Source organism: Suricata suricatta, chromosome 7 (assembly GCF_006229205.1).
Source record: "Suricata suricatta isolate VVHF042 chromosome 7, meerkat_22Aug2017_6uvM2_HiC, whole genome shotgun sequence".
NCBI lineage: Eukaryota > Metazoa > Chordata > Mammalia > Carnivora > Herpestidae > Suricata > Suricata suricatta.
The window spans coordinates 44,341,981-44,357,877 of NC_043706.1; the positions used below are offsets into that span (position 1 = coordinate 44,341,981).

Here is a 15,897-nt window from a genome sequence, read left to right on the forward strand (position 1 = left end):
CAGCCCCCTGGTTGATCGCCATTACCGTGAGCTAGCACTGGTGCTGGTCCCTACGACTCTCTGAAGTCGGTGCTGTGATCTTCAGAGGTGATTCTGTGAATTCTCATACTGCTAGGTTGCCAGGGAAAATACAGGGCACTCAGTTAAATCTGAATTTCAGGTAAGCAAAGAATGCAATATATATAGGACATGCTTCTACTAAAAAATTACCCTTTGTTTACCCAAAAGTCAAACTTAACTTGGTGCCCCGTATTTTTACTTGCTAAATCCGGCAACCCTAACAGGCACCCAAGCCATACCGTGCCTCCTGTAGTCTCTCCTGAGCTAATGTTACACGCGTGCTGTATACAGGTGGGGAAGATGTGTCTCTCTCCCTCTTCTGATTGGCTTTTGTCTATTATTTTTAAGTTTATTTATGAGACTAATTTCTTTTGAAAGAGAAAGCATGAGTGGGGGAGGGGCAGAGAGAGCAAGAAAGAGAGAAGCCCAAGCAGGCTCTGCTCCCTCAGTGCAGAGCTCCATGTGGGTCTCAAACGCATGAACCATGAGATCATGACTTGATCTGAAGTCAGACGCTTAACCAATCGAGCCATCTAGGTGCCCCAGCCCTTTGTCTCTTTAGCCCAAAGCAACATTGCTTGTGGCATCTTAGGACCACTCACAAGAACAGCTTTCAATGTCTTTCTGTGGCCACCTATCTTTGGGGTGTAGAGACAGCTTTAGAAGGTCAGACTCACTGTGGTGGGCTTTTTGTCCTGTTCTCTGACACATTTCCCAACTGCTTGTCCCACAGACCTCCTGATTGGCTAGTTCCTCACAGACAAGTCAATTTATGTAATGAAGGCTACCAGTTCTTTTGGTTCATGAGGCACATACAGTTATATTCATCAAAGACTTGCAACAAACCTTTAATAAACGTTAGACTGTGGGATGCCTGCGTGGCTCAGTCAGTTAAACATCTGACTTCTGTACAGGTTATGATCTTTCTGTTCGTGAGTTCGAGCCCCGCCATCAGGCTATGTGCGGACACCTCGGAGCCTGGAGCCTGCTGTGTCTTCTCCCTTGGCCCCTCCCCTGCTCACACTCTGTCTTTTGGTCTCTCTCTCCAAAATAAATAAACAGTAAAACATTTTTTAAAAAGTTTAGACTGTGATTAAAGGCACTACCTTCAAAGTGCCTTTAAGGCTGTGGAAGTGTCTCCTACCTTTGGAAGCACTTAGGGAAGCTCCGTGGGAAAAGTGGCTTTGGGGCTTCCACTTTTAAGAAAAACATGTGAGTTTGACAGCCTGAAAGAAATTCTAAGCAAAAGTAACAGTACGAATGGAGGTAAGAAAACAGGAAAGTTCAGGGTTGGCTTACTTTGGTTTGATGACAGCGTATGATGTACAGCAACCTGAAACTACAAGGAAAGTTCTCCACGGCCATGGTCAGGAGTTCCAATTTCTCCTCTAGGCAATGGGAGGGGTTTGCAAGATTTGGTTAGAAGAAAATATAATTAAGAGATGATATAGTTCTGTTACACAGTGTGTTCCAAGCATGAGAAATTATAGGAGAGAGATTAGATTATCACATAAATAAAGTAGGTAAGGAGTCATGAAGTCCTAAGGGGAGGGACAGGAGAAAGAAAAGGAAAGAAAGAAATTTGAAAAAAGAGACCTTGGTCTGAAACCTTGGTAATCATTTTAATCAGGAGAGGTTTTTTTTGTTTTGTTTTGTTTTGTGTGTGTGTGTGTGTGTGCTTTTTTTTTTTAATTCCCAATGCCCATGCCACTTCCAGACTAATTTAATCAAAATCTATGGAGCTGAAACCCACACATCAGTACTGTTAAGTCTCCCCTCATGATTCCTACACTCAGCCAAGACTGAGCACCACTATTGTAGAGCCGGGCTTCTGTCACCTCCATAGGAATCAGGGTCACCCACAGAGCTTCCTGAGGACCACCGTCAGACTTTCAGCAGATCTGGAATGAGGTCTGAGAATTCACATTTTGAACAAGTTCCTAGGTGGCGTGGGAGCTGTTGGTCCAAGGACCATGCTAGCAGAACTTCTGGTGTGGAATGATCAGGGCCTGACAGTTACTTAATTATTACTGTGTGTATGTCTTGGCTGGTTGGGGGTAGGGGAAGAAACTGAGATTCTGAGCCTGAGTAAATGACAGAATAGAGGTGCTATTCGAGGAGTCATAGACAGTGGAAGAAAACAGATGTTTGGCTTGAATAAGAATATTGAGAGAAAAAGACAAGGACACAGAGTGTTTTATGGGGCCATTATAAATATGGGAATAGTATGAAGGAGAAGCCAGTAAAAAGTAGAGAACCATCAGAGACACCGAAGGAGAACCAGAATGTCACAAACACCCAGCAGGGAGAAAGTGGTCAAGGCTGCTCAACTAAGAACATCACAAAACTGTAACCTCTGAGATACTTCCAAACACAATGAACACAGAAACCAAGGTCCCACCTTTTCCTTATCTGCTCTTTACTATCCTTAGCAAAGAGAGGTCAGAATGATAACCCTGGAGGCAGCTTACGGTCCTTAGTGCAAAAAACCAGAGGGATCTGTACCCCTCATACTGCACTTATTAAGGAAATAAGAACAACTACCTTATGACAGAAAGCTTTTCAGCTCTGAGAGTTGAAACAAAAAGGGCTTTTCACCTAATCTGGCTAAGGGCAGAGTATCAGTGCTCACCGAGTTAAGCCACAGCACTGTTAAGAATTTACAATGAATCCGGGGCTGTTCTAACGCTGTATGTGGCTCCTACTCGGTGGGTGGGGTTCATGGATCAGTTGCACCAGCACCACTTGCTAGAAATGCAGACTCTCACCCACATCAGACCTTCTGAAACTGAATCGGTATTTTTGAAAATATCCCCAGGTGACATTTAGAGCTTGAGGTAACAACTGGAGCTTGAGAAGCACTGCTTTTCGGGATCATGAACTCATTTAGTCTACTCAGTGCTATGAGGGAGGGACCATGAGGAGGGGGCGGAGTTCCGAAGAGGTGAAAATATCTGTACAAAGTCATACAACCAATGGGACAGAGCAAAGATCCAAACACAGATAATCTAGGTCCACAGACCGATCCTCAAGAAACTCTTACAATGTCCCTGAGCACCTCCATGATGATCTGTCGTTATGAACTCATGTGATTTTTGCCTTTTTTTTTTTTACTAGGCTTAAGCACCTCGAGGGCAAATGCACATCTGTTTTGTGCTTCATGGAATTGCCGGTGCTCAAGAGGGAGCCTGGCACAGAGCAGACACAATTGTTACGTAGGTGAGTACGCACAGGAATGAGTTTTGAATTAAATGTGTACCTTGCCCACATTAGCATAAACTGTAGTGCTGATCAGAACTGAATACTCTCAGGGCGCCTGGGTGGCTCAGTCGATTAAGCGTCCGGCTTCGGCTCAGGTCATGATATCATGGATTGTGGGTTCCAGCCCCAGGTTGGGCTCTGTGCTGACAGCTAGCTCAGAACCTGGAGCCTGTTTCAGATTCTGTGTCTCCCTTTCTCTCTGACCCTCCCCTGCTCGTGCTGTCTCTCAAAAATAAATAAAAAACAGAAAGAAAAAAACCTGAATATTCTCAGGGATGCCAGCATGGCTCAGTTGGTTAAGCATCCATTTCTAGGTTTTGGTTTGGGTCATGTTCTCACAGTTTGTGAGTTCGAGCCCCACATCGAGCCCCTGACAGTGCAGAGCTTGCCTGGGACTCTCTCTCTCTCTCTCTCTCTCTCTCTCTCTCTCTCTCTGCCCCTCCCCTGCTTGCACTCTTTCAAAATAAATAAATAAACTTAAAAAAGAAACAAAGAACGAATACTCTCTCCCTCCATGTAATTAAGAAACCTGGGGAGGTGAAAGAACAGATCTGAACATTCAAAGGGAAGTGTAAACTTCAAGGCTGAACCTGAAACATCCATGCTAGCCTTCATCTCAGGACCTCCTGAGCCTCTGAGAACCCTTTGAATGTATTTCCACTTTCCAGAATCCAGAGCCAATACTTTGCCTTTAGCCTTTGAGACAGCAGAGGGAAGTCAGAGTGGCCAAGGTGAGGCCTCCCCATGTTGGCTGTTGGCGGGGTATCTCTGGAGGTAAACATCGGCTGTTCTAACCCAAATCCTGTAACTAAACAGAGTCCGTTCCTTCTGAGTGCTCCTCGTCAGGTACCTTTCAGAGGTCCCGAATTTCTCTCAATGACAGAGAATAAGCCTTGATTTCAGTGAATGGCTCTGCTGTAATAATCCTGAGAAAAGCATGCCATTTTAAAAATACGCCCCACCGCACCCTCCTACACTGTTGGGGGGAATGTCAACTGGTGCAGCCGCTCGCTCTGGAAAACAGTGTGGAGGTTCCTCAAAACACTAACAACGGAACTCCCCTATGACCCAGCAATAGCACGGCTAGGGAGTTACCCAAGGGATACAGAAGTGTTGATGCATAGCAGCACTTCCAACAATACCCAAACCATGGAAAGAGCCTACAGATCCATCAGCTGATGAATGGATCAAGAAGATGTGGTTTATATACACAATGGAGTACTACATGGCAATGAGAAAGAATGAAATCTGGTCATTTGTAGCAAACTGCATGGACCTCGAGGGTGTCATGCCAAGTGAAATAAGTTAGGCAGAGAAGGTCAGATACTATATGTTTGCACTCATAAGTGGAACAGGAGAAACCTAACAGAGGACCATCGGGTACAGGAAGGGGAAAAAATAGTTGGGGAGAGGGAAGGAGGCAAACCATGAGAGACTCTTGAATACTGAGAACAAACTGAGGCCTGATGGGGGAGTAGGAGAGGGGGAGGATGGTGATGGGCATGGAGGGGGCACTTGTGGGGAGAAGCACTAGGTGTTGTATGGAAACCAATTTGACAATAAACTATTATAAAAAATAAATTAAAAAAATAAAAGGAAAAAATAGATAAAAATACACTCCACTGTAATTTCGTGTTTCATTTTCCCAAATATTCTTGCTCCTATGGATAGTTCCTATGCCTTGTGTTCTTATATTAACAGAATTAGACTAACTAGGCCTTAATGTTGCCACTCTTGTGAAATAAATGCAAACGGGCTTGAGAAAAATGCTGTTGCTGATTTTTCTTAAAGAAATCATTAGATTTAATTTCAACATTTTTGGAAAATATTGAACGGCAGGAATCAACATTAAGCATAACCAGGTGATAGTCCCAACCACAGACTGTAGGGATGAGGGTTTCTCCATGTGGAAGACCGGCTTGCTAATTCCCCAGGAATTTCCTCAACTCTCTACCACATTCCTGAATGATATGGCTGTACGCTCAACTACTCGCTTTTCTGATGGTGTTCTTGGTCTGAATTGACACGTTACTTCAAGCTCAGGCATGAACGAGGAATCCTTAGATCCACCTTGTGTCTTAGACCTGAGCTTCTCAAACTCTCAAATGCAGGGATCACCTAGGGGCCCAGTTAAAATGCAGAGTCCAGTCAGGTGAGGCCTGGGGAATTCGCATTTCTCATACCCCCCCCAGGTGATACTGATGCTGCCACTCCACATACAACACTTAAGGGGAGAAGGTCTTAGAAAACAAAATGAAATTGATTTGTTCATCTACAGTGCAACTTGGCATCCGTTTTAGTCAGAAGCATTGCCTAAAGGATTCTGTGTGCCAATATCCACCAGCACAGGGGCAGAAACAATCCAGGGAAATGAGTCACTCCCCAGGTTCCACCCCGGGGCGGGGTCCCCGGTGATCTGTTGGGACTCAGGGAAGAAACAGACCTGCTGTTCAATCTAGAGCTATCTTACACAAATCTACAATCTTGGAACTTCCAGACTTCTATTTTTAAAACATTTATACTGAGCACATACAGAAGGGCTTGGAAGTATCTAGAATAGGTTTGAACATATGCTGATCACTCTAAAATTGAATTAAAAGCAATGTGGTCCAATAATGATGTAACAGCTATTGGGTTAAAATGGAAAATAGTCTCCAAACACAATACATTTTGAAATGCAAAATATCATAGCTTGTTTCAGTTAAATAATGTGTATAATGGAAAAGACTGAGAAAACAAGTGTTAGAGCTAATTATTGCTTAAAGGGGCAGGAAAGGCAAAGGGGTGGTTTTTTTTGTGGGGGGAGTGGCCTTAGTTCCTCTTGCACTTCTACTATGCTGTGTCTCTTTGACTTCTTTTCTCCACCCTCACCCCAAGCTTCTGGTGGTCCTGCACCGCTGAGGAAAACACTAGCAGATCAACTGAAAGTAAGAAAATGAGAAGAATTTTCTGTTCCTTTCTTTTAAACCATCCCTTAATCCTTGAATTTCAGAACTGAAGAGAGTATAAATAAAATTATAAAAATTATTTGTTAGTTAAAGATAGGTCTTTTTGAAGCCAAGGAGAAGGAGATAGCCTCCATACCAAGCAAGCCTTTGGCTCATTCGGATGTTCAGTGGCAGAGGAGGTCATCAAGAGGACATGACCACTGGTTGACCCACAAGCTTGTCCTGGGCAACCAGACATTCCTGACCGTTTCCCCTAGCCTTGAGATATACATTCTATCCACTATTCTCACAGCAGGTGATGTTTTCAAGGATGTAGCTTTGAGAAAGCAATGTGTTGTTGAGACCATCTGGACTGTGTATGTGATTGAACCCAGTTAGGTCTCTATATAGACTTTGAAGGTTCCCATGGGCAGGTTTAGAGATCTACTAATTTTGTGACTGCTCAGGACAAGCCTCATATATAAATTCTCTTGTTCATTAAACCTGCCACCTACCAATCTAGGATAGTCCACTTCTTTCTTTGGTCTCTCTTTGCTTTCTTTGTATGAGGACCAGTTTTTATCTTTTAATTTTATTTTACTTTATTTTATTTTGTTTTATTTTATTTTATTAAGTTTATTTATTTTTGAGAGAGAAAAAGATTGACTGCAAGTGGAGAAGGGGCAGAGAGAGAGGGAGAGACAGAATCCCAAGCAGGCTCTGCACTGACAGAGCCAATGTGGGGCTCAAATTCACCAACCATCAGATCAAGACCTGAGCTGAGATCAAGAGTCTGATGCTTAACCGACCAAACCACCCAGGTGCCCCGTGTACAAGGAGGAGTTTTTAAACCAGCACTCAGAAAAATTTAATAAACCAACTTATCCTGACATGGTGGCTAGGAAATATATGTACAATAACTTGATTAGGAAACCGTGATTACCATCCTTGAACAGCATAGCTCATATCTAACCAAACACATCTACTTTATTCCACAGGAAAAATAGTCTAGGACATATTCCCAAATCCACTGTAATGATGCCTATCTACTACCTAGTGGAATGTTACATCAGAATGCTAGAACCTGAAGTGCAGATTGGTGATGGGATTTTTCCGATATCACACAACTGATCTTTAAAGAACTGGGCTTAGAACTTAGGTCTCCCGTCCATTTGCCAATTTAGTCCACATTGTCTTATCCCAACATATCTCATCAATTATTTTTCCTGATGCCAATTTAAGACCAAAACACCCAAGTTTGTCTGGGACAAAATACGTTGTCTGAAAACTGGCCCCATTATAGGCTTCCCACTTGTAGCTGATCGTGGAGCCTCACATCGGAGTTGATGTGAAATGACATTAAAGATGAAATCATGGGCCAGTGAGGAATTGGCTAAACAACCTGTAGCAGGTTCTGTGGTCAGCATATGGCAGGAGATTGCCCTAACTGAAAATTTCATTCTCTTAAGGGTGAATAAGAGAAATGAAGCTTCCTTTCACCATCTTATGAACTGGTGGCTCTGAGTGAGCCAGGATTCGATTGTGAACAATTTGTAGTGGTCTTTTAATGCAGATTTTTTCTTTTATAGTTTATTGTCAAGTTGGTTTCCATATAACACACAGTGCTCTTCCCTACAAGTGCCCTCCTCAATGCCCATCACTCCCCTTCCCCACTTTCACTCCTCCATCAGCCCTCAGTTTGTTCTCAGTATTCAAGAGTCTCTCATGGTTTGCCTCCTTCCCTCTCCCCAACTATTTTTCCCCTTCCCCTCCCCCATGGTCCTCTGTTAAGTTTCTCCTGTTCCACATATGGGTAAAAGCATATGGTGTCTGTCCTTCTCTGCCTGACTTATTTCACTTAGCATGACACCCTCAAGTTCCATCCATGTTGCTACAAATGGCCAGATTTCATTCTTTCTCATTGCCATGTAGTATTCCATTGTATATATAAACCACATCTTCTGAACCATTCATCAGTTGATGGACATGTAGGCTCTTTCCATCATTTGGCTGTTGTTGAAAGTGCTGCTATGAACATTGGGGGTACATGTGCTATTGCTGGGTCATAGGAGACTTCTATTGTTAATTTTTTGAGAAACCTCAACACTGTTTTCCAGAGCAGCTGCACTTAATGCAGATTTGAGATGGCTTGGGAATTACGGCACAAGATTCTTCTTAGTACAAAGGCCTGTTGTTACAAAGAATGGCACAGAGCGTGATAGGACCTAATATGGTATTGTAATTAAAAATTCAGTACAGACAGACCTGGAGTCAAATCCCAGTTCCAAACTGTACTATCTCAGGGACCTTGTAGAAGTCATTTAACCTGGTCTTTCATTTCCTTACCTATAAAATGAGAATAAAAATATGCCCCTAACTCATAAACTTATAAAAAATAACATGCTATGTATGAAACACCAGTACCACTTAATACACAATAAATCTGAACATTCAGTAAGGTAACAATGTTTTCCCCCATCAAGAATCAGAATCATGAAGGTAAATTTAAATCAAAATATCCTGAGATAAGATCCTGACATGGATGTCTTACAAGATTTTGGAATAAATTAGGGAAAGACGTCTATAAGCACCAAACTTTCTTGGAAATCTCTAAAACTAATGTTGGTCATCATTTTCCATGTTGGCTTAAATTGCCCTTCCATTGAGTCTGGAATGAAATAATCAATGGCAAAATCTTCAGAACCTGGAAATGTCCCCAAAGAAATGCTTTATTAAGAAACAAGAAGGTCTTTCCTTGCTTCTGTTCTTAAGTGTGGTATATTGAAGCACAGACACTTCAGCTACACATCTGTTCATAGGTGCGGGATTAACGAAATTTCATGGGAAGGGCAGGCTGCAGGGTAATCAAATATGCTTCGTTTCTTTCTCACCATTTGCTATGGACCCCATTTGTCTGCTGCTTCTTTTTACTTGTACGTTTGACTGTGGCCAGAGTAACCGGGGCACATGGAAACCATTACTTTCTTAGAATTCGCCAGATGGAAAAGTGAGGTCACGATGGTCTGCTATGAGAAACACCAGCTGCAACCACCTGAGCCTCTAGAACGGTCACAGAAACGTTTCTTGGGAGTCCAGAGTGGTCCTTGCTTAAGGATTTTGAGTGCCTGATTCATTTTATTCAAGAGACTGGTTTCAGCAATAAGTTATGTATCTAACTTAAAAATTCAGTCTGGCCACATTGTATTAACTTATACAATATGTAGGTTTACTAGGTGGGGAAACAAAGGGTCTCTTAACTATTGGGGCCAAAAAACCTCACAGAAATCTGGAGAATGTACAGACTACCTTTAAAAATAAAAGCATGCCACAGAGGTGTGAGACGTGATGATAATTTTGTGATATGACAGTACAAATATACATATTAATTAACAGACAAATCAAAGATGTGAATACTATCTATAAAGAACTGGATTAGGTTGGAGTGGGGGAACATAAATAGCATAGAAGTAATATAAGACATGCCTCCATGCCTCATCTGGAGTATATTAATGAATATAATAATATAAAGATTTTAATGACAGGCACCCTTATGGAGTTCATATTACACAGGTATGGGAATTGCAGATTTGGGCACCTTTTCTACACAGTTTTTGAAAATGCTCGTTTCATTTCTCCTATAGTATTCAAAGCTGACTCCTGCTTTTTTCATACCAGCTTTATCTGAGCCTCTATTAGGAATTCCCTACCAGCCAACTTTCTATATCCCTGCCTCTTTGGATCACCTTGTCAAGATAATCGTGTTTATCAGAAGTTCTAAACCGTTCTGTGCTCAGGACTCCCTGGGTGTCTTTACAATATTTGGAAGATGTCCTCCCAATGATCAGAACTGTCTCTGGCTGCTTCCTTCTGTCAATCAATTTTTATACATCCTCAGACTATCTCCGAGAACTGACCTACTGCTTCTTTCGTGTCAAGGGATTGACAATCCCTACTCACATTGTCCAGCCAGTGCTATTTATTTTACATTTTCCCACAACTCCTGCTTCCCTGCCCATCAATAGCATCTTCCACCATGAAAATTTTCCATATTGAGTTGGTAAGAGCAGCGACCCAAGTATGACAGAGGAAAGCAGAATGAATTAAAGGGACGTAAAACGTTAAGCACAAAATTTCCCTTCAAATCGCATACACCAGAAGCTCCCAAACTTGACCATGCATCGACATCCCAGGGACACTCTTTGAGAACCACTGCCACTCGTGAATCAAAATCATCTCCAAATAACATGTAATCAAAACAAAAGGCCATCTCATTTTGCTCTGTGACAAGGAGGTCTTAACCTAGAAGTCCTTGGAGACACTTTGATAAGAGTCTAGCTATCCATGGCAGTTCACAAATTATATTTTATATTACATTAGCATGTGTGAGATTACATCTGGATGCTTGAGAGGGCCCACTGCTCTCAGAAGACACTCAAAGGATTCATCTTCCCAAACATTAGCGTCTACAACTCCCACTGATGCCATGCAGTGAGAGTCAAGCCAGTACATGTGCGGAGGAGATACTGACATTGAACGTAACAGAAGAGGGCTTTACAGTTTATAGAGTCAATGTGTAATTTTCCCGTTCTTTTTATGGTTAATAGAATAATTCTACTATGACAACACTGGCCTTTGTGATCAGTGACTCAATTCTTTCATGATCATACACTGACTCCTACCAAGTTGTAGACCAATCAGCCAAAAAGTTTAGATGGAGCACCAATGATAGGCCTAGCATGGTGTTGGCGCGATGAGGAAGCCAAAGATTGCAGAATTCCTGCTTGCAGGCAATTCTGGGTGAGGATACAGATACATACTACTTTTAAGCCCTATGAGAATACGAACCTTGCTTTTCTGACCCCAAATTCTGTCTCATGGGCCTAGAAGAGCTCCTAGCAAATCATAGGAGTACAGCTAATTATTAAATGAGTGCATTAAAGACCTCAGGGGTTTACACTGTAAATGTCATAAGTGATATTGCCAGATAAACAAAATATTCACAGTGGCTGATTGGACAAAGCTCTTACACCTGGAGAGCACTGTTGAACAAAGGAAATAAGGGACCCAATTAATAATGCACGTTAATCATCTGCAAACTTGCCTCAATAGAGAAAACAAATTGAAACTTAAATATGACACAGTTTCACATCTCTCTTTACACCCGATGTCTGGCATAGATAAGAACTCAGTTACAAGATTAGGCTAGGAAGATCACCTCTCCACCGCATCCTTTTTTCTATAGCAGGTACTAACGCTGATGGCAAAGGATTCCGGTAACAAGAAGCATGCTGCCCAACCACATATATTCATCATGCTTCCTTCAGTAAGTGTGAAGCAGGCAAGCCCTTACCTAGATTTCAAGCTGATGAATCATCTGTCTAGTTTTGGTAAACCCCAAGGGACTGCTCAGCTTTGTAAAGCTGAAACCCTGTCAGCCTCTGGATGCATTTAAACAAGGCCAACATGTTAAAAGGAGGCAGGTTATGAGGTTTCCTGAGGAATCCCTAGTTTCTAAGTGCACTAAATCCTCTTTCAGTGCACAATAAAGAGCCTTTGTATCTAAAAAAAAACCCCAGAAAGTTATTTTTAAACCGTGTATGGATGCTGACCATATCAAATACATAAATAGAAATATTAATGGTTTCCTCTATTAGGCCATTCATTTATCCAAACTGAGGTCCCTCCTATTCCATTATCTCCATGGAAGTGCACACATAGCCTCACAAACCTTAGAAGAAAGAAAATTCCTCCTTCTTGGGAAACACCTGTCTTGGGAGTTCTCGGCTGTGCAGCTTCTGAGCATGCACAGGGTCGAGCATACCAATGGTGCAGTGACTCTTTTGGAAGTCACATTTGTCCCTGAAACTTCAGTCACCTGGAGACTGCATGCCTCATTGCCGGCAGCAGCTCAATCCTGACAGTGTAGGATGAGTTTAGAAATCTCATCTGAGCAACAAAATTTGAATTGAGAATTCAAACAGCATAATATATCTAATGCTGAAATAACCTTTTTTTTTTTTTTGCAACTTCTGCTGACTGTGGAATTTGTTTCTTTTTTCTTTGCTATTGGGCTGTTGTCGTCATATTGGTTTGGTCTGGATATTGTGATGGGAAAGGAAGGTAACAGGACTCAGGATACTAGAACATTGTTAGCCAGCATATCCTCCTTTCTACACATAGACCATCTCTGCTTCTTTTGCTAGGCTAACACACTTACACATAATTCCTGGAATCCCTACTACATTCACATCCACTGCTTTCAGACACACACTCACAAGGCACAAAAACACAAAAATCTCTACATGTCAAAATCAAGCCAGGCTGAGGATGTTCATAGGTGGATACGGCACCAGGTGGATGTGTAATCAGTAATAAGAAATACATCGAGCCCCATAATGAAAAGAAATCCCCCAAATTGTTTAGGATGCCCCCTCCCCCTTCCATTCACTGATTTATTAACCCTGAACAAAGATGTAATTGCAGGGTCTCAGAAACAACTTTTTTTTTCCATTTTTTTTTTCATTTTTGGCATTTGTTTGGTTTGGCTTTGAATTTCTTAATATCTAGTCGTACCATTCATTGCCTGTTTTCTTCACTCAGTTGCCCATCTTTCCCCCTTCCCTCCTCCCCCAAATGAAAGAAGCATTAGCTTCTGAGTCTTAAGGATGAGACCTCTGCATTTTCTTTGCTTGTTTAGGGCAAGAAATGAAGTGCTGCCTCTTTAATTGGCAGAAGCATGCAGGAGGAGCGTACCTTTAATTTAGTGTTGGGATACCTCACTTGCACCCTGGCTGTTGTCTTATTGGAGACGGCAGCCTGCCTGAGATCCTCTAGCACTGAAATAATATCATCCAGCACGCATTTCTTATCCTGATTTTTCAACACACACAGATGGGAAAAAGTATAATTATAGCCCTTGTGGTTCACCTTCATTTCCAGCACGGCTCGGTGGGTCTGCAGGATCCCCTCAGCCTGGAGCAAAACATTGTCCCCGGGTGGGGAGAGGAGGATCACCCTGCCATACCTCCCAGGGGTGTGTAAGTCCGAATAGAGCTGGCTTTTGGACTGGTCCAGGGGGAAAAGGCTGCTGGCCAGGCTGCGCTCGATCTTGGCCAGGCTGTGGCTGGGAGCGACCAGGCGCTCCAGGTCGCCCTCGGGCTGGAAGCGGTTGAGCGCGCTGAGGCCGAAGGTGATGGTCAGGACTGCGGGCACGGTGAGGAAAAAGACCGGGTGCCGGCTCACGCACAAGCCCAGCCTGTGGCAGAACGACTGGAGCCCTCTGCGAAGCACCTGCCGCAGCATCCTCCACCAGATCCAGCTCGCAGGCGCTCCCGGCCGTCTTAAAAAGCACATGTGACATGTGTAAGCGCCGGGCCACCCACCCCCGCCGGGCCGGCCCCCCTCCCCGGCGCCGCCGCCTCCCCACCCCCTCCGCGCTCACCCCCAAACACTCCGCCTGGTCTTTCCCCGGCCCCACCTCCATGCGCTCCTACTACTCTTTCAAACACTGCAGCAAGTTGCAGCAAGGCGGGCAAATACCGACAGCGCGCGTGGGGCCCGCGGCGGGCGCTGCGGGGCACCGCGGGGCCCACCCCTCCCGGCCTCCCAGCGCCCTCGCCGCTCCCGCGCCCCTCTCACCGCATGAGCAGCGTTCCCTCGGTCTAGCCCTTCATCTCGGTGCTGCAGTCCCCCGGCGTCCCTCGCTGGAGGTGGTTCCGTGCGGAGCGTCCCACAGATGTGGATTTCCTCTCCGTCCTGATGGGGTTCGGTGCCTAACTGGAACCATGTGCCTCGGTGTTGTAAGAAGCAGACATGTGCCCCAAAAGGGGCGGGTGGGGGGCGGGGAGGAGAGAGACTAGAAGGGAGGGAGCGCGGTGTGGGGAGGGGGGGCAGCTAAGCTTTTCGTTTTTTAAGATGCTGGCAGTTATTTTTAGAGTTTTGTTTTCCCTCTTCCCTCCTCGCTGGAGTGAATGGAAGAGGAAACTGGTGAAGGTGCTGCTGGCCCATTGGAGCAACGGCAATTAGAGCCTGGGGAGACGGAGGGGGACGGTGCGGGGGGGAGCTCGAAGGCTCCTGGAGGCCGGCGGCCGTTTTGCCCCTCCAGTTTCCCTGTGCCCTCGAAATCTGCTTTTCTGCCGAAGAAAAAAGAGAGCAGAGAGGATGATGCTGCATTTTTAACATACCACAAAGCATGCAAGGGATTTCCTTGCAACACCTTACCCGCCGTCATTCCACCGACTAGTAGGCTGCAGGCTAGGGCTGCCAGAGACCCCAAATGGGAGGTGGTGCGTTAGGGCTCTAGGGATCCCTTCCTTGATCTGGTGATTGGAGAGGAGGCATTTGCCAATAGCAGTCGCCTATGGCTTGGTGTGTGTGTTTGTGTGTCGTGGGTTGGTCGTGAAGATCCACAGGCAATGGGAAGTTTGGGACCAAAAAAGTTCTTAAAGCTGGTTTCAGTTCCCTTTCCCCATTTTCCCATCAGATTCATTCTGGTGTGAAGTAGACCAAGAGGCTATGTAATGTTCTCTTGTGAGTGGAATTCCAGAAACAAACATTTTGGGACACCATCACACAGGTTTTGCCTGAATAAAGAGGGCGAGATGGCTAGGAGGAAATAGTGGAGTCATGTAACATGTAAAACGGTGAGTCTCCTTCACCCCAGAGAAGGGAAAAACTCCCACTAGGTCCAATTCCTCTCTCAGGACCTAACACTGTAAAGATGAGAAACTCTCATCTTCCAATGCTGTCAACTTCAAAACCTTTACTATTAGTAAGTGTATGTGTGTATTTTATTTTTTACCGATTGGGCCTTTCACAAGGCCCAATGTTTTGGAAAGAGTATGAAGAAATCTTGAAGACAAGTTCTAAATTTGGTTCTAAACTGGAGACCTGCTTTCCAAAGTTTCTGTTCTTTTTGCACTGACTTCATAGAGAAGATGGAGAGTCAAAAGATGATTCATTCACACTTTCTTGATCATAGTAAAATGACCCATTCTTCATCAGATACTTAGAGATATGCCCACCTATGCATATGAGCAAGCTGAAGGTTTCGTCTTCTTAATGGATGCCTTTTATTTTTCCTAGCGGAATCAATTTTTCAGTTAGAAGACCAATAGTACTGCAGAGAGCTCAGAAACAGGGGCAATGTTTAATTAAGGGCAATAGTTTAAAGATGGTATTATATGTAAGATTAAAGAAAAAATTTCAGCCTTTATAACTGAAATTGACCTTGATGACCAGTCAGTTTGCAGCGCCCACCCCCACCCCAGGCCAATAGCTTCTATAATATCCCTGATGGTTCTCCACCCAGCCCATGCTTCTATGTGAGATTTCTATTCTATTCTATTCTATTCTATTCTATTCTATTCTATTCTATTCTATTCCATTCCATTCCATTCCATTCTATCTCATTCTACTTATTCAGTGCTTTTATATCAGTATGGATTTAGGGATATTTATAAGTATTTCTATTGTGCTTGAGTTATAATTCAGTACTACTTTGTTTACTTTGTTGCGCACATTGTTTCAAGTTTGGCCACTGAGTGCTCTGTGCATTGGCTTCTGCCTCCCTTTGACATATCTCATTACTGTTGGGTCCTTTTATAAAAAAGCATCCCGTACTTTTTAGCATTAAAAGATATTCCGCGTT

General features: G+C 43.7%; 1 protein-coding gene across 1 annotated transcript in view; it reads right to left on the reverse strand.

The window, feature by feature from the left end:
* PTCHD4 (patched domain containing 4) overlaps positions 1 to 13,601 on the reverse strand; it is a 177,679-nt gene extending 164,078 nt beyond the window's left edge. Inside the window, exon 1 of the mRNA XM_029944921.1 lies at positions 13,176 to 13,601. Within this exon, the coding sequence (XP_029800781.1) occupies positions 13,176 to 13,601 (426 nt within the window). The remainder of the gene's footprint in view (positions 1 to 13,175) is intronic.
* Between the last annotated feature and the right edge of the window lie 2,296 nt (positions 13,602 to 15,897).